Below are 18,409 nucleotides of genomic sequence, written 5' to 3'. Positions count from 1 at the left end.
ATTAAGTGGAGCAAAATTCACCTAACAACTGTCTTACTTAGCAACATAAATTTTGGGCTAGAGTGCCTGTTGTAAATCGAGGACTACCTGTAATCTGGAGTACGGTAGTTCAATCCAGAGACGCTTTGGTTGCATGAAGCCACTGCAAGTGGAGAGCAGAGTCTTGATCCGTATCCTGTAGCGTTTGCTGTCTATCAAGGTGAGATGCTTCTTCTCCCTTGTAATCCGAGGTCTTTCTGTGGAAAGTACTACGGCAGTCCTCGATTTTGGACCACATTTGGAACCAGAATTCCCATTGCTAAGCAAGATGATTGTTGTCACCCCTGATTCTACGACCTTTTATGCCTGGGTTAAATGAATCATGCGGTTGTTAAGTGAATCTTTGCTTGTCAGAAGCCGACTGGGAAGACCACACGTGGCCATCACCCGACCACAGGGTGCTGCAAGCCTCCTAAAGAATTTTGATCACATGACCCTGGGAACGCCATGACGATTGTAAATGTGAAAACCGGTCACAAGTCACTTTTTTCAGTGCCATTGCGACTTTGGTTGCTAAACAAATGGCTGTACGTCGGGGACTACCTGTAGTCTACCTGTAGACGGAGCCTGCCTCCTCCTGCGTTCAGAGCGTGGTTGCCAGCGAAGGAGGAACCACGGGCGGCAATCAAGCCAGATAATTGCCTTGCACGTCTTCATTTTCCCGTCAGCTCAGAAACGGATTCATCAAAGCAAATCCTAGTCTGGGGTTGGGCTTCTTTTTAATTTTGTTTCTTTGATTTTGGCAGAGAATTTCTGGAATCTGTTCTGTCTCCTAGCTTTCCAGGCATGTTTTTCCCCCTAAATGCTGTTAAGTGTTTTTCAAATGCTTCATAAAACACTAGAGCACTGACATGATTTAAATTTTCAGCTGAAAAATTGGAAAGCTATTGAGTAAAAAATAATAAGAAGAAAGGGGGTAAAAGATCCTGCAAGAAAGGTTGAGGAAAATAAGCCAAGTGTGTCGCTTTGTGAATTCATGGGGGGGGGGGGGAGAGTTAAACAAGAGAATTGAGCCATGCCACATTTTAAGGAGCAAGGCTTGCGAGCGCATGTGGGGAAACACAGATGCCAGGAGTTAAAGTAAATGTTTATCTACTGAGCACCCATCTCATGCTTCTGCCTCTGGGCGGTGTACACAGCTAAAAGAAAAGAAAAAACAATTACAATAATTAAAAAAACAATTAAAAATACAATTAAAATTAAATTAGCTGCCCAGAGTTGCTGTTACAGTCAGATGGGCGGCATATTCATTTAATAAATAAAAACACTTAAAACTGTAACACAAAAGTATGAGAGAATGCCGTACACTACGCACAACCGTTTAATGAGCCCCGCCCTTCCATGGGCTCCCCAAGAGTTTGAAGGGTCTTCTGGGGAAGCCAGTAGGTCTGGGCCAGTTTCACGCGCTGTGTTAAGGGGGGGGGGGGTCCCACAGCAGAGAAGGCTCCCTTCCCAAGTCCCAAGGCAAAAAAAGGCTCCTTGGGTGATGTTGATCCTCCTGCCAGATCTGACGGGATGTTTGGGGAGAAGCCGTCCCTCAGGTAGCCTGGCCACATGCCATGTGCAGCTTCATTAGTCATCCCCTTGGGTTGAGCCCAGGAGGAAACTGGAAACCAGTACAGCTCACACAGGAGAGGTGTAACCGATGCGGTTCGAGGAGCAGGCCTAACTAATAGGAAGGAAGGCTATTGGTAGCTCAGGGATGAGCTGTGTGGCCCTTGGAGCTCTCTGAGCTTAATAGCAATAGCACTGAGACATATGCACCACTTCACGGTTCTTACAGCCTTCTCTTAAGGGCTTTACAGTATCAGCCCATTGCTTCCAATAACCTGGCTCATCATTTCATTGACCTCGGAAGGATGGAAGACTGAGTCAAAACTGAGCCCGTCAGGATTGACCTGTTGGAAGAATTTGCCTGCAATACTGCCTTCTAACCACTCCACCCCCATGGCTCTTGGTGGTTTTCTCTTAGACAAACCAGGCAATGAGAGATCCTGGGTGTCTTCTGAGCGTGGTTTTCTTGCAGACATCTCATTATCCAAACGAGATAACATCACCGGTGGTGAGCATATTATCTAGTTTGGGGACACTAAGCTCAGAGAGCACCAAGGACCCCTCATTTCAACCCTGAGCTACAAATATTATCCTTCATTGAAAGTAGGTAACATCACCAGTGCATTGATGATGTTACCTAGTTGGGTAACGAAGCGTCTGCAAGAAAGCAATCAATCCTACATTGCATTAAGAGGGATACAACCAAGATCAAGTGAGGTACTAATACCACTCTATAAAGCCCTAGTAAGGCCACACCTAGAGTACCGCGTCCAGTTTTGGTCACCACACTATAAAAATGATGTTGAGACTCTAGAAAAAGTGCAGAGAAGAGCAACCAGGATGATCAGGAGACTGGAGGATAAAACACATGAAGAACGGTTGCAGGAACTGGGCATGGCTAGTTCCTTAATGAAAAGAAGGACTAGGGGAGACATGGTAGCAGTCTCCCGATATCTCAGGGGCTGCCACAAAGAAGAGGGAATCAAGCTATTCTCCAAAGCACCTGAAGACCAGACAAGGAATAACAGATGGAAACTGATCAAGGAGAGAGTCAACCTAGAAATAAGGAGAAATTTTCTGACAGTGAGAACAATCAACTGAAGTTGCCTTCAGAGGTTGTGGGAGCTTCATCACTCGAGACTTTCACGAAAAGACTGGACGGCCATTTGTCAGAAATGGTGCAGGGTCTCCTGCTTGAGCGGCAGGTTGGACTAGATGACCTACAAGGTCCCTTCCAACTCTGTTAATGTGAGCACTAAGGACCCCCATAGCATACCTGCCTGCGCTGCTGCCTTTTGCATCAGCTGAAGCTCTGAGATAGTCTTCAAGAGCAGCCCAATGTAGAGGGCAAAACAGTAGTTATAGAAGTATTTGTAGCTGTGGGTTGAACTGCTGGGTCTTTGGTGATCTCTGAGTTTGGTGGTTTTCTTGCAGACTTTTCATTACCAAACTGGGTAACCTCATCAGAGTTGTTGTGTCTGTTGCCTAGTTTGGTAATGAAACCTCTGCAAAACAAAAAACAAAAAAACCAACCCCACATCCAGAGAGCAGCAAAGACTCCAGGATGATAATTGCAGGTAAATAGCAGGGGAAGAAAAGAGGGATTGTTTCTAAGGGATTCCATTCGGTGATTAAGATAATGGGTAACTAATCGCCTGCCTTCCTTTCTAACAAAACCAAGAGTAAATCTCTTGACAGGCTGGTATGCTGACTCATATTTTATTGTGTAAACCACAATTGGTGTGATGTACAAACCTTAAGCTTCATACTGTGGTTTGCAAATCATAATTATGGGAATGCATTGAGTAAACAACAACACTGTGCTGTAGTGTGTTGTATCAACAGGTTTTATAATAATTATATTAGTAAATGAGCAATTACTTTAGGCCACAGTTTAAGTGTTCACCTGAGCCAGGTGAAGAGCAAATCCAAGACTTTGACAGAATAAACGAACGCTAACTTGCATTCATATTTCAAGGCTATGCATAATGTTGCAGTTGTCCATTCTGACTGTTTTTTTTCTAAATGTGTACACTAATCTTGACCCTTCTTGTTATAAGAGAAGAATTGTTTTTTTTTGGGGGGGGGGGGGGGGGATCTTGAATTCCTTCTCAGACTTTTCCATGCCGCTTTCCTGTTCTAAATTTTGGATTCAAGGCTATGCAGCTAAAACAGAAACTGCTGCACTTTTCTAACCTGGTGGCTCAGTGGTTAGAATGCAGTATTGCAGGCTAATTCTGCTGACTGCCAACTGCCGGCAGTTTGATCCTGACCGGCTCAAGGTTAACTCAGCCTTCCATCCTTCCGAGGTCGGGCTGTAAAAGCACTGTGAAGTAGAATATAAGTCTAAGTGCTATTGCTAATGCCCTCCCTCCCTGCCTTCCTTCCTTCCTTCCTTCCTTCCTTCCCAGTGGTTAGAATGCAGTATTGCAGGCAAACTCTGCCCACTGCCAGCAGTTCAATCCTGACTGGCTCAAGGTTGACTCAGCCTTCCATCCTTCTGAGGTGGATAAAAGGAGGACCCAGATTTTGGGGGGCAAGAGGCTGACTCTGTAAAGCACTTAGAGAGGGCTGTGAAGCACTCTGGCTTATTCCATGCTTAATATGATGTAGAGCACCAGGCTAGATATCAAGAGACTCTGCCACCTGAGGCATGAATGGCAACTGGGTGACTTTGGGCCAATCACCAGGAGACTCTGAGTTCGAGTCCTGCCTTGAGCACAAAAGCATATATGTTTTCGTAGATTTTCACGGGTGTAGGTATGCTGGTCTTGTTCTATTTGGGTCTTTTCCCATGTAAGATTTCCCAAGACAAGGGAAAACAACCGAATATATTTGGGCATACCAGGGATTGTAACAAACATACATACATACATACATACATACATACATACATACATACATACATACATACATTTGTGTTGTATTTGTGCTGATAAATAAATAAAGAGAGAGACTAGTATAGATCTATTTCAAGCTATTTAGCTCTCATCAGCTAGCCATACCCTTACTGGGATTCGAACCAGGGCTGTATTACATATTAGGCAGTTGTATTAGCCACTAAGCCACAGGCTTTCCTCCTTATCAGCTGAGCCAGGGAAATAGGTATGTATTTGTGTTACAACCCCTGGCACGCCCAAATATGGCAGGGAGCTCACTACTCCCTCTTTCTGTCGTTCGGCTCATTACAGAAGACCATCAAGGCAGAAAACCATATTTTTATTTTTAATGTTGCCTTTTTATATTTGTGTTGTATTTGTGCTGATAAATAAATAAAGAGAGACTAGTATAGATCTATTTCAAGCTATTTAGCTCTTATCAGCTAGCCATACCCTTACTGGGATTCGAACCTGGGCTGTATTACATATTAGGCAGTTGTATTAGCCACTAAGCCACAGGCTCTCCTCCTTATCAACTCTATTTATTTATTTATCAGCACAAATACAACACAAATATAAAAAGGCAACATTAAAAATAAAAATATGGTTTTCTGCCTGGATGGTCTTCTGTAATGAGCCGAACGGCAGAAAGAGGGAGTAGTGGGCTCCCTCCCATATTTGGGCAAACCAGGGGTTGTAACACAAATGCATATATATATGTATGTATGCATGTGAGAAGTAGCTTTACATATGTTGGATGACTCCTGTTGAATGTTCTATCTTTTGAGGCTGTCCTAAAGTCATTTCAGTTTCAAAACATGGGAGCCAGCCTTAAGGGGAGCCTCCGGGAGCTTCCCCAGGGACCCTTGGGGGTCTTTAGAAGCCCCTGCTTAAATCCCCTCCTGGGGCGCTGTGGAGGCTGGTCTGTTTCTCTTCTAAACTTCTCCTTTTCTGTCACACACCCCGACAGAGCAGTGAAGCCAGGGTCACCTTTGTGGTCCTCCGTCAGTCGGGGCTGCAGCCTCCGGAAGCCCCCGAGGACAGCAGCAGCGCCAACAGCAGCAGCGCCAGCAGCAGCAACGGGGGCAGCCCTGTGCAGTCCAGTCGCCGGAAGCCGGAGCAAAATCACTTCCGGAGAAGATCCAACTATCAGAAGGTATCGGCTGCTCAGTCGCTTTTGGTTGGGATGTCGACGTGACCTCTGCTCTGCTTTGAGCAAAGGCTGGTGGGACAACACTCACTTAGCAACAGTCTCGCTTAACAACAGAAATGTGGGGCTCAGTTGAGGTCATAAGTTGAGAGCTTCCTGTAATTGGTTAAAGATCTTTGCATGGGAATGTGCTTAACTTGCCATGTTAAGAGTGTCTCCTTTACAAAGGACTCGATTGCTCCAGGATGCAGGCAGCCTCCTTTACTTTAATGTGCAAGGAAGACTTTACCCCCCCCCCCCAATCCCATCCCTCCCAAGCCTTAAGCCCAGCCCCTAGTAGCCCCCACCCCCACCCCATGGCTCTCAGATTGCAACTTTTAAAACAGGACCTGGGTGGGATTGTTAAATCCATTGTGCGAGAGAAGGTAATGAGATGAACTATATCTCCGTAAACAGAAATGAAATGAGGTGAAATGCGTTTCCTGCCTTGGCCCTGCTGTCTGCTGTTGGGAGCAACCTTTGATCCTGAGCACCTCTCAGCCTGGCAAGCGGGGGGGGGGGTGCATGTGCGCTGGCCAGCTGCTCTCTTTGCACCTGCTGGCCAATTGGTCTTCATGTGAAGAGCAGCTGGCTGCCACGCATGTGCGTGCCGGAACCCAGAAGAGCAGCTGGCGATGGCACATGTGCCCACAGGGAGGGCTCCCTCCATAGGTTTGCCATCACGGGCAAATGGTTGTCTAATGTCTTCTTGAAAGCTTCTAGTGATGGAGCACCCCCACCCTCTGGAGGCAAGGAATTCCCCTGGTTAATTGTTGGTCAGGAAATTCCTTCTTAGTTCCAAGTTGGATCTCTCTTTAATGATCTTCTACCCCTTCATTGTGACCTCAGTTGCTTTGGAGAAGAAGTCAAGCCCTTCTTCTCCCTGACATCCCCTCGAGTATTGGATGGCTGCTCTCATGTCACCCCTGATCCTTCCTTTCAATAATCTAGACATACTTAGTTCCCTCAATTGTCCATCATGTATTTTGATGGACAATTGAACACACACACACACACACACACTGGTTAATTAAAGCATAATTAAAGGAGCTGTGGTGACACAGTGGTTAGAATGCAGTAATGCAGGCCAATTCTGCCCACTGCCAGCACTTCGATCCTGACCAGCTGAAAGTTGACTCAGCCTCCTGTCCTTCCGAGGTGGGTAAAATGGGGACCCAGATTGTTGGGGGGCAAGAGGCTGGCTCTGTAAAGCGCTTAGAGGGGGCTGTCAAGGACTGTGAAAAGTCTTAAGTGCTATTGCTACGAGGTTGCTAATGTTCCATGATTAGAAGGGATCTGCATATTACTCTTAATGGTTCAAAATCAGTTGCCACAGATGGAGCTCCTGTCTCCTGGAAAAAACAGTATGATCAATGAATTTTGCATCCCCTCTTATTCCCATACGGACAATCCCTGTAGGGCTGGGATGGGAACCTATGGCACAGGTGGCATGCAGGGCTCTCTCTGCAGGCATGCCAGCCATCGCCCCAGCCCAGCTCCACTGCCAGCTGGTCTTCGGGTCTCTGCCACGCATGTGTAGGGCACATGCAGGGGATGCTTGTGTCCATGTGGGGGTGGCACTTGCATTGCATTTTGGGGTGTACGTGCCCCCCCCCCCCCGTGCCCCGTTTTGGGCCTGGAAGCCGCCTGCACCAACCTGGAAGTCAAAAATGGGCGAGGCGGTGGAGTGCACGCAGGGGGCGTTCGCATTGCATTTGGGGGTTTCGCGTGTGTGTTTTGGGCACTTGGCACCAAAAAGGTCAGCCCTCACTGCTGTGGTGGGTATTTCGCATTTTACCATTATTGGGAGTTCATCTCAATTCTGCTTTGAATTAGTTATTTTTCTATCCCTAGTGAAGTGTGAACAAAAAATGCACCACTACAAACATTTTGTGTGGTACAGAAATAGCTCAGGCATCTGGTGATCCACACAAAAGCATAAATGTACTTTTGGAAATCATTTTCAACAGCTGCCCTTCATTATATTTAGGAACGTTTTGCAAGCCAGCTTGTTTTCTGCAAAAGATGGGCTGATGTGTTTGCTAGCCAGGATGCCTGTCTGACTCCCTTCCGGTTCACCTTTAACTTCAAGAAAGAAGGTGACCCTGTATCCCTTTCATGAAAGTGAAGGATGTGAGAGGGAACAGGTGACAATTGTGAGGGAGTCAGGCATAACATTTGCAGCTGACAGACATGTTTTGAAGACATCATTTTACCTTTCTCTTAGTCTGTGGCCTAGGAATTCAGACCTAAAAAAATAGGTTTGCAACTCTGAAAGTTGTCCCAGAGAAAATACTTTTGTGTTTCATTTAAACGTAACTATTTTTCTTTCTTTCTCCAAATCAAACTTTTTAGAATTTCTCATGACAAATTTCTATGGAGATTCTCTTTCATCCAGATCCTGGTTGTCCCAAAGATGCTTTATATTCCTTGCAGTATTCGGGTGACCCTGAGGGCTTAGATAAACCTCCAAGGGACCTCAGCAACTCTCAGAGGGAGCTCTAGTTCCCGAGGACTGCAAGGAATATTAATCCTTCTATTCTCCACCATTCAGTCAGAACTGACGAAGCTTCTTGGGTGAGAAACATCCTCAAGGAAAAACAAAGCCCAGTTGCCTTTTGAAAAAGCACCTATGGGATTCTCATGAGAAATGTCTTATGTTTTCAATCACTGTGTAACTCCTTTGGATGTTCCCATAGTATCATCTGTCCTTTGCAAAATCTCCCTTGGAAATGAAAATAGGAAACTGAGCTCTTTCAGGCTGATGTAATTGGGGATTCTGTTGGCTTGGGATTCATTGTTGTACATTTAATATATAGGCTATTTTGTTTCTTCCCTGTCCTCCCCTGAACTTTTAGATACTCCCTCAAGGATACTTCAGCCAGGAAAAGGTGGTTACCATCAAAAAGGACCCCAAAGAGTCATTTGGGATAACAATAGGAGGAGGACGAGATGGCAAAGCAAAACTCCCCATTTATGTAACCAGTGTCCAGCCAGTTGGATGTCTCTTGAGGGATGGGAGAATTAAGAAAGGTAGGATACCCCCCGCCCTTTTTTTTTTAATGTTGATTAAACTATCACTGACACAGGAATGGTGCTTTCATGAATTTGCAAAGATGTTAGTGAACGAAACTAGGAATAAAAAATTTTTACCAAAATCTTGGTTCTAATCTGTCTCCTCCTGTTTTTTGTAACAGGGGATGTTCTTTTGAGTATCAACAATATCGATTTGACTCACCTGAATTATAAGGAAGCCGTCTCTGCGCTGAAGTCAAACGCAGCATTGCAGACGGTGGTGTTGAAAGCGCTGGAGGTGGTCATCCCAGAGAATGCCTCGGAAGGGGCCGAGAACCTGAACCGCAGGGAAAACGGACACAGCTGGGCAAGCTGGTCTCCTCTCTGGATCACCTGGCTGGGATTGCCAAGGTAAGGTTGGTGCTGGCAGAGGGAATCTTCCTGATAAGTACTTCTTGCTTATCTCAGCCGGATCAACAAAACGGTGCAGTGCTTTAGGGCATTTTCTTGACTTAGCCTTTCAACAGTCGTGCTTGAAAAGTGTTCTTAAGATGCCACTGGAATTAAAATACAGAATTCATAATAATAACGCTGGAAGGGAACTTGGAGTTTTCTAGTTCAACCCCCTGGTTGAATGGAGACCCTGATTCATTCCAGACAAGTGGCTGTCCAGTCTCCTCTTGAAAACCTCCAGTGATGGAGCCCCCTCAACCTCAGAAGGCAGTTTGTTCCACCGATTAATTGTTCTCACTGCCAGGAAATTTCTCCTTAGTTTCAAGTTGGATGTCTCCGTGATGAGTTTCCATCTGCTACTTCTTGCCTTGCCCCTAGATGCTTTGGAGAATAGATGAACCCCTTATTCTCTGTGATAGCCCCCCAAATATTTGAAGACTGCTCTCACATAAGACCTAGCCCTTCTCTTTGTCAGGCTAGATCAGGAGTGTCAAACTCGATTTCATTGACCTTGGGGGTGGGGGGAGCTCAAAGTCACTTGTGTTGGGGGGGGGGCTGTGGTGGCCTGTGCCAGAGGAAACAGAGCTTGGGAGGACCGCACGAGGCCTGCTCCAGCTCCATTTTCTCTGGCAGAGGCACCGTGGGCCACTCCTTCACTGTTTTCTCCGCTGGCCCCCGCAGGCTGGATCCATCCCGTGGGCCTTGAGTTTGACACCCCTTTTTTTGTGACAGCCTGTTAAATATGTCACCCTAATCTTTCTCTTCATCAGACTAGACAGTCCCAGTTCCTGCAACCGTTCTTCATATGTTTCAGTCTCCAGTCCCCTAATTATCTCTGTTGTTCTTCTCTTCACCCAAGGTCTTTTTTGTATTATGCTGATTAGAACTGGACGCAGTATTCCAAGTGTGGTCTCATCAAGGCAATATTTGAGCAGTAGTGTAATTTCTAGCGATCCTGCTGTTATATCTCTTGATGTAGCCTAGGATTGGGTTGGCTTTTTTAGCAGCTGCAGCACACGGCCGCTCATTCTTAAGTCATAGTCCACTAGGACAAGTAGATCTGCACTTGGTTTTTCTTGCCTAAACAGACACCTTTTTACCCCTTGAATCGAAATGCTGTGACTTAGAGCTCTCTCCCAGTTCTGAACCTGATTGAAAACGCAGACCTCCAGTGCTAAAGGGCTTTCCCCACTGTTGTGCTTAAGCCCAGCACCCCCTTCCTTGAATCCACACAAAACACCCTTCCTCCCTTTTTCCTTTTAGTCCAAGTTCTGGCTGCCTTCCATGAACCTGATAAGTGAGTGTGCTGATTATTACAGCCGGGTGATTGATTTTCTCCTGTGGCTTTTCAAAGAATACGTTTTTTTTGGTGATCCAGGCAGGAAAGGAGTCTTCCCCCACACACACATACACACACACACACACAAATGAGGGCATGGCAGTAGATTCCCATAGAAGAGAAGACCTGCAGCTCAGGGTTGAAGTCCTTGGTGCTCTTCAACCAGGTTCGGAGGACATCCAGGACTGCAGTGGGACTGGGGAAGATTCTGCCTGGGCTCCTTTAAGGTGGCTTGGCTGGCCCTCCTTCAAACCCTCCTTAAGCATCTTCCAAGTTTGCCTTATGTGAAACAATGAAAGATGGGAAGTCAAAAGGACGGACGTTGCTTCGGAGGGAAGAGATGGACCTTGGCATGATTGCGTGAGCAAGTAAAGAAAGATGTAATAGAATGAATGAAGTTGACCCTGCTGGATCTTCTTTATGGTGGGGTGGATGTTTGTGTGTGGATGACTGAAGCTGATAAACTCAGGGAAACCGGAATATAAACTACAGAAGCCCAGTTTGACATCCCTTCTAATAATCCTGGACACTGGAGTGAATGTTACCTGTGATACCTGCAGGACTTCCTGTTTTAAAGTTTTGCCACCCGGTGCTATTCTCAGCTCTGCATTGCAGGAAGTTCAAGTCCACAGGTCATAAAGTTGCCATAGTTACTCACTCCTGCTGTGACGCCTCTCCCTACACAAAGGTAAGCGATGACTCCAATGGGCTCGTCTTCTTTTCCTTTCAGCCAGCTCCACTGCTGTCAAGATATCGTCTTGCGCAAAAGCAACTCGGAGAGCTGGGGATTCAGCATAGTGGGCGGATTCGAAGAAAGCAAAGGAAACCAGCCGTTCTTCATTAAAACCATTGTGCCTGAGACTCCTGCCTTCTGGGACCGGCGGCTGAAGTGCGTCCATTCTTGCTCCTACGGTTTTGGTTTTCCACTTTTCCGCTTTGGTTCACTGCCGGGCATAGCAGTTAAAGGGCCCAGGCTGGAAACCGAGAGACTCTGAATTCCAGCCTTGCCTTAGGCATGAAACCAGCTGGATGACCCTGGACCTTCCCTCTCTCTCACCCCTAGGAAAGGGGGGGGGCACGGCATGCTAAAAAATGTTGTCCAGAAAACTGCAGGGCTAATCTAGGCAGCGTCAGACGTCAAGATTGACTTATGGGGAAAAGGTCAATATTGCTTTAAGATTTCCCCAGAGCATGCAAAAACTGCAACTTGCCCCTAAGGGGCTTGAAGGCGAGGGTTGAATGGGCAATTCAGCCGGCTTTTCATGGCCTCAGCAGCAAATAGCAGCAAATAGCAGGAGCACTTAGACTTATATCCCGCTTCATATAGTGCTTTTCCAGCCCTCTCTAAGCAGTTTGCAGAGTCAGCCTCTTGCCCCCAACAATCGGGGTCCTCATTTGACCCACCTCGGGAGAATGAGAGGCTGAGTCAACCTTGAGCTGGTCAGGATGGGACTGGCAGAAGTAGCCTGCAATGCTGTACTCTAACCACTGTGCACCATGGCTCAATGTCTGGGAAGGAAGTCTTAGTTTCCCCGCTTTTCTTTCCTGACTTGGTATGCAGCATGTAAGAAGCAAGGCTGCGATCAAGAGAATCACCCAATGCCATCTTTATAAGTGTGTTTCACACCTGTGGTATAAGTGATACCTCAGTACCCATCGTTAATTGATTCCAGGAGGCACAATGACTTTCAAAAATGGATTTTCCCCGTAAGGAATAAGGTAGTGAGTCACAAGGCAGGAGACCCTGAAAAGTTCTAGCTTGTGCGTTGAGGACCAACCAAACAATGAGCAGTGGGAGAAAACTTTTGCTTCAAATTCAATGAGTTTGAAGCAGTTGAGTACCAAGCTACCACTGTAAACTCATTTGCAATGGGGAGTTACTGCATGAATTGGCTTGAAAATCTTTTGGACTGGATGTTTGTTATTTGTTTCTTTTGTCAGATGGTATTTAAAAACATTATTATTATTATTTTTAAACAAAAGAAAGAAATAGAAAAAAGTGCAAGATAGTAAAAATGGTAGAAAGAAAGAAAAATGTACAAGTAAAGTGATTTGTGTTTGTGTAAAAGTGTTGCAGGGGATTTAACTGACGTTTTTGTGGCTGTTGGAGTCCCAATGAAGGGGGCCTTGAGGACCTGGTTGTAACGGCCTCTTTCCTTTTCCCTCACCAGGTGCGGGGATGAAATTGTGGCCGTCAACGGAGTGTCTGCTCTTGGGATGAGCAACAGTGAGCTCATTCCGATGCTGAAGGAGCAGCGAAATAAAGTGACTCTCACGGTGGTCTCCTGGCCCGGCAGCCACGTCTAAGGGCCCAACTGGAATAGGAGCCTTCGCTCAAAATGCCTTTGGGGGACCCGCCTTTCATTGGAGGGCAGCAACCAAGCGGTGGCTGAGCAGGTCTCAGACAGGCTTCCTCCAAGGGGCAGGTTTTTCTACAGGAAAGGCAAAGGTAGCTTGTTGAGTTTGATTTTAGATCCATCCTCTCGGTAAGCTAAAAACTGTATTCTGATAAGCAGCTGGGAGCAGCTGGAGGCATCTCGGGCTGTGGTTATCTTTTGTTGAACAGAGAAACTCTGAGCTTCTCCTGAATTCCTCTCTTAAACCTGCCAAACTAAAGGATAGCCGGCTGAAACTCAGCTGATTGATGGCCTTTAATACCATAATCTCGGCTCTTAGTGAACTGAAGTAGCAACCTTCAAGATGCTGACTAATGGTTGCAATGGGTGAATCATTTAGTTTGGTCTCACTGTACTTACTGGTGCCTTGAATGCTCAGCCCTTGTAGAGGTGTATTTATTCCTCTTGCTCCATCTGATGGTTCAGCCTTGCGCCAGTCTCAAGAGTTATGTAACACTTCACAGCCATGTTTGACTTCAGGAGTTGCTTTCCAGGAGATTTGGAAGCCCAACAGGAGGATGTTCCTACTCAACTGAGCCCCCTTTCTGGCTTTCTCTCCTGCCACTTATTTCCCATGAGTTCCGGAAGAGCATTTCACTGCTGAAAGGCAGACTTCGGCCATTTGATAGGCACCACATAGAGGCTTTGCCTGTGTCTCTTCAGACAGGGGTGTGGGGTGTGGGGGTTCAAACAGGGCCAGCTGCCCAATCTCTCCCACAGGGCCTTGAAGGATTTTCTTCCAGCTCATTCCCATCCCGGCAATCTCATTAGGACCACAATCCTGGTTGAGTTAGCTTCTTATCTCAGCAGCTCCTTAAGTCGGCCAAAGAAAATACTGAGGAGGAACTAAAGCCATCGACCCCCCCCCCCCCCCCCCCCCGTCCCTTCAAGGGCATTTTCCCTCTGCACACGTAACATTTGCAGACCTTCAGCTGACTTTATCTGCGGTTTACTGGGGAAAAAAGGAGACGAACAGGTGTTCAGCGTAGCATCCTTATCCACTCAGGGGGAGAAAAGCCATCCAAAGCCACCTCCCTGCCTTGTTTTCCTTTGATCTGATCCCTGCACTGTTTGTTTGTTTTTAGATGGGTCATCTCCCTTAAGTAATTGAGCATCCTTGTGATTGTGATTGCTTAACAAGATTGCTTAACAAGTGCGTCCTTTTGTCCTGTGACCAGTTGCACAGCAAATGGAAAAAAGGAATAAGCAGCCCGCCCTACAGAAAGGTAGCAAAAGCTGTGCCTAAGGGAGGCCTTTGCCTATGTGTGTATGGGTGCCTATGCTGACACTTGAAGATAGAAATTTTCTTTTTGTCAAAGTAATCTTTCCCCTCCTTAAATACCCTTAATAATTATTTTATAAGCATAGGATACACTACATTTATTTCATCGGGTTGAAAACCTGCTTTCTGTTGTCCGTTTTCTGCAAAGTTTCACAATTTACAAAGGGATTCCACTAGCCCCTTTGCAAATATTGTGCGGTTGTGGAATAAGTTAGAGAATTTATTAGTTTGTCGTAATTAGGAAATGAATAGGGCCTGCTACCTCCAATTAAAAGGGATTTCTCAGACCTCGATTTGCACAGAAATTTCAGGTTGCTGGAACATGGCAACCTTCTGCCACGGGACTCTCCAACCTGGGCCCCTTGTGGACTTCATCTCCAGAGTTCCCCAGCCACACGGATAGCTGAGGAATTCTGGAAGTTGAAGCTGCCAAGGTTGGAGCCCCTGGTGTACGATGCGCTTCTCTCACTTGCTCACCCGATGAGTGGGTGGGAGGCAGACACATCTCAGGAAACAACTTGCAAGGGGCTGCCGCCGCCCCCAGGCCCTTTGCTTCCTGGAGGCTCCGGTGAGCCTTTCAGTTGGAGCCTTCTTTCAACTTAACACAGGACTTGGCATTCACAGAGGCTGTGTGGAATAGCAAATGAACAAAAAAGGACTTATGATTTATGTTTAAATCTGATTCATGCTTGGACTCTGTTGCCTCATTTGAATCTGACAAGTAGGCACTAGTGCTCCACTTAAGGACGTTGATTCACTTAAACATGTATTTGTCGAAGTATATTTCTGATGTCTGCCTTCAGATGTGCTTTGAAAGGATATTGGTCTGCCTAATTGACTGATAAGAATATTGACTTCTGTCTTCGGCTTTGAGTCCCGTGTGACCTCTGTAATGTGTGACTCTTGCAATGGCTATAAAAAGGATGTCAAACCTTTTTTTTTTTCTCAAATGAAGGGGACGTGTGTTTTCATTTCATTGTATTGGCTGATTTTAATGTGCCTTCAACAATCAGCAGGAAATCTAGTAGCTACTGTATTATTTTGCACCAAAGAATTTGTTGAAACTTGTAGAGACCTTTGTCAATACCCTGATACATTTATAAATTATTATTCTGAAGTTACTGAAGAAGTTTGGGTTTTCTGTTCTGACCAGATCAATTTCCACAGATTCCTTTCATTTTTCCTTGTGATCACTGGTACTCTTATCTTTTTATTATGCAAGGAAGACTGGGTTCCTGCAAGCTTGAAAGATATTCTTACCTTCCTTGTGGTGTTTGGAAGATCATATCCCTTCCTAGCACTCAGCATCTGAAATATTCCATGAATGTTAAGCATCATGGTTTGTCCTCCTAAATCAGGGATGTCAAATTCTCGTCGTCACGGTGGCGTCACATGACGTATCAGGACTCCCCCCCCCTTTGCTAAGCAGGGCGGGGGCGGAGCCAGTACAGTGCACAGAGTTTGACACCCCTGTCCTAAATGCTTGTTTAAAAAGCCATTTAGTTTGGAAGGAGAAGGCAGAGTTAGGCCAACCTTTCTGTTTGAAGGCGACGAGATGTGGAGTTTTAATTTTATAAAACATTTGAATGGACAAAGATAGATTGGGCTCTTAACAACATTCCTATTAAAATATTATGGCAGCTTTTATCAGCCATAACGGTAAAAACACTGAGAACCAGACACTTGATAAATAGTCATCTTTGAAACAAAGTCGTTGCTGAAGGGTTTTTTTTTTAAACAAAATGCTCTTTTAAAAGCAACTAACCTTGTAGGGTGAGCCTATAATCTGTTCTGGCTATTCTGCAGTATCATTTCCATGATTGCACAGCATGTCTAGACCAGCGTTTATCAATCTAAGCAACTTTAAAAATGTGCAGATTTCAACTCCCAGAATTCCCCAACCAGCCTGGCCGCTGCAAAGAATTCTGGGATTTGAAGTCCCAGTAAACTGTACGCTACAGCAGCTGTCCTCAACCTTTTGGGCACCAGAGACCGGTTCTGTGGAGACTGGGTTTCCTACGGATCAGAGGGGGGCTGGTTTTACCCGCTGCCTGCATGGATTGGGCTTCGCTTGTTTGCACAGACTGGGCATTAGGGACCCTGCTCCAGAGCCATGTTCCTCAACCTGGAAGATGGGAGGACCAACTTCCAGAATTGGCCCTCACGTGATAGCAGTATCCCAGTATTGGAGAGGTTGCCACAGAGAAGAGGGGGTCAAACTATTCTCCAAAGCACCTGAAGGCAGGAGAAGAAACAATGGATGGAAGCTAATCAAGGAGAGAAGCAACTTAGAACCAAGGCAAAATATCCTGATAGAATTAACCAGTGGAATGTCTTCCCTTCAGAAGTTGTGGAGCTCCATCACTGGAGGCTTTTAGGAAGAGACCGGACAGTCACTTGTCTCAAAATGTGTCTGGTCTCCTGCTTGAGCAGGGGGCTGGACTAGAAGACCTCAAAGGTCCCTTCCAGCTCTATTCTATTCTATTCTGATTGATCTTCAAGTTGCCATGGTTGAAAAACACTGGTCTAGAAAGTGAAATATGCACTTGTGGGTCATATTTTGTCTGAAGAGACTGTTAGTCTGTATCATCAGAGACTTAAAAACACACCACATCCATATGACAAACAAAACAGCAAGAAAGCTTCTATGAATTCAATTTGCAGTGTAAAATTTAGTATTAAGTGCTGCTTTCACCCAGTCCTAGATGCCATGACCACACAGAAACTAATCCCGTTCCCCCCCCCCAAAAAAAAAGTTTCCTTTCCTGCGTATTTTCTGTTATTGATCCATTCACTACACCATCATAGCATACAAATCAAAATACAATGGGTATACTGGCTCATGTGTCCAAGGTTGTTAGTTTCATATAAACACTCAAACTCGCATAACTACAATACAAAAAAAGTATAAATTTGAAATGGCTTTTTGGAAGTGTTTTTAAACGTTTCCCATGGGTGGAAGGTAACGCAAGGATGGATGTGCGCAAAAGAGCAATGGCCTTAGGAGAATCTGGTCTATTCTTTTCCATCCTATGTCTCTACATTTAGTGTTTTAAAAGTTGTGAAAAGTGACTCTGAGATAAATTGCCAATTTTTAACTTGGTTTAGGTAAAAAAGAGGCTCTTGATAAGTAAGTAGCTTGTGTCAAACTACTTAAGGCCGACTTTGAGAAAGTGGCCCTGTTGAAATTCACCACAAAGCCCACTCGACCTGGTCCTAGGACAACTCTGACCCGGAAGACTCCAGAGGCCATGGGAGGAATGGACCTTCCATGGGGCAGAACTCTTCCAGGGGCTGAATTGTGGTTTCCCACCAAGCTTTCCTTGAATGAGGTCCAGAGTTCAAAGCTACAATTAAGGGGCAAAGGAGAAACGGGACGAGCTTATAGGAACCAGATTGCCTGGCTTGGAGGATGACCTAACGCTTGTTTCTTCTTGTACCAAAAGAAGTCCCACGTGGTGGCTGTCCTGCTTCTTTTTAGAAAAGGAAACCGTAATCATTTCCCAACATTTGTCCCAGCATTCATTCCTGCTGAAGTGGGACTCCCATCAGAAGCCATAGCATCTGACACGAGGGAGCTGGTCTGCATGGAGAACCCCTCAAGGCCGGGGGGGGGGGGGGGGCAAATTGGGTCCTCAAAGTCCTGCAGTTGGGCTGTCCATGTTTGGGCACCTCTGTCGTCTCAGGCATTCTCCCATGAAGATGATCACCCCAAACGGAAGCATTGGCTGGAGAGGGGCCACCACCCTTGGCTGGCAGAGTCCAGGTTCGTTACTCCTTGGCGTCCTGTTCATTTCCTTCTGCAAGTCCATCTCCACTTGCCTCCTTCTCCTCTTTGTTGCGCTTGTTCTTTTTGTGCTTGTGTCGACGGTGGCTCTCCCCTTCTTCACTCTCATGCTGCTTGCTGATCGAGGACCAGGAAGGAAGCACAGCGTAAGCTCTAATGAACAGACGCAACGGAGTTGTTGCTAAAGGATCCGTTCTGGGCCAGACCTTGAGTCTTCTGAGCTTTCGTGCGGGAGCCCGTCCTCCAGGAACTTCTCTCTCACCTGAAGGTTCTCACCAAGAGAGAGACTTTCCCTGAGGATGGACTCCAGCACGAGTCCGAAAGCTCGGAAGACTAAAGCTCTGCTCCTGGTGACCGACCCAGATTGGATCCTGAAACATTATCCTGGGATACCGTATTTTTTGGAGTATAAGACAAACCTTTTTCCCTCAAAAAAGAGGCTGAAAATCTGGATGCGTCTTATACACTGAATACAG

General features: G+C 46.0%; 2 protein-coding genes and 1 long non-coding RNA gene across 7 annotated transcripts in view; 2 read left to right on the top strand and 1 right to left on the bottom strand.

Annotated features, from left to right (window-relative positions):
- LOC309397826 overlaps positions 1 to 15,267 on the top strand; it is a 270,063-nt gene extending 254,796 nt beyond the window's left edge. The window contains exon 2 of the long non-coding RNA XR_014176318.1: positions 14,581 to 15,267. This is a non-coding gene — a long non-coding RNA (uncharacterized lncRNA). The remainder of the gene's footprint in view (positions 1 to 14,580) is intronic.
- Positions 1 to 15,267, top strand: part of LOC309397823 (ligand of Numb protein X 2-like) — an 83,857-nt gene extending 68,590 nt beyond the window's left edge. For all 4 annotated transcript variants that reach the window (XM_081964187.1, XM_081964185.1, XM_081964186.1 and 1 more), the window contains exons 6-10: positions 5,443 to 5,628; positions 8,520 to 8,694; positions 8,859 to 9,087; positions 11,199 to 11,357; positions 12,640 to 15,267. In XM_081964187.1, coding sequence (XP_081820313.1) covers positions 5,443 to 5,628; positions 8,520 to 8,694; positions 8,859 to 9,087; positions 11,199 to 11,357; positions 12,640 to 12,775 — 885 coding nt within the window. In that variant the 3' untranslated portion in view covers positions 12,776 to 15,267. The remainder of the gene's footprint in view (positions 1 to 5,442; positions 5,629 to 8,519; positions 8,695 to 8,858; positions 9,088 to 11,198; positions 11,358 to 12,639) is intronic.
- The window catches only part of LOC309397824 (pre-mRNA 3'-end-processing factor FIP1-like), a 40,571-nt gene continuing 37,089 nt past the window's right edge, over positions 14,928 to 18,409 (bottom strand). The window contains exons 15-16 of one of the 2 annotated variants that reach the window (XR_014176317.1): positions 15,341 to 18,050; positions 14,928 to 15,291 (exon numbers count right to left, since the gene is read on the bottom strand). Coding sequence is in view for 1 of the 2 variants with exons in the window: in XM_081964189.1 (XP_081820315.1) it covers positions 17,918 to 18,050 (133 nt within the window). In the remaining variant the exon portion in view is untranslated. Of the gene's footprint in view, positions 18,051 to 18,409 lie in introns of both variants that reach the window. The other variant, XM_081964189.1, reaches the window with a different exon arrangement.

The sequence above is a fragment of the Natrix helvetica genome, assembly GCF_964273705.1.
Source record: "Natrix helvetica genome assembly, chromosome: 11".
Classification (NCBI taxonomy): Eukaryota; Metazoa; Chordata; class Lepidosauria; order Squamata; family Natricidae; genus Natrix; species Natrix helvetica.
This window is presented reverse-complemented; position numbering and strand designations above follow the sequence as displayed.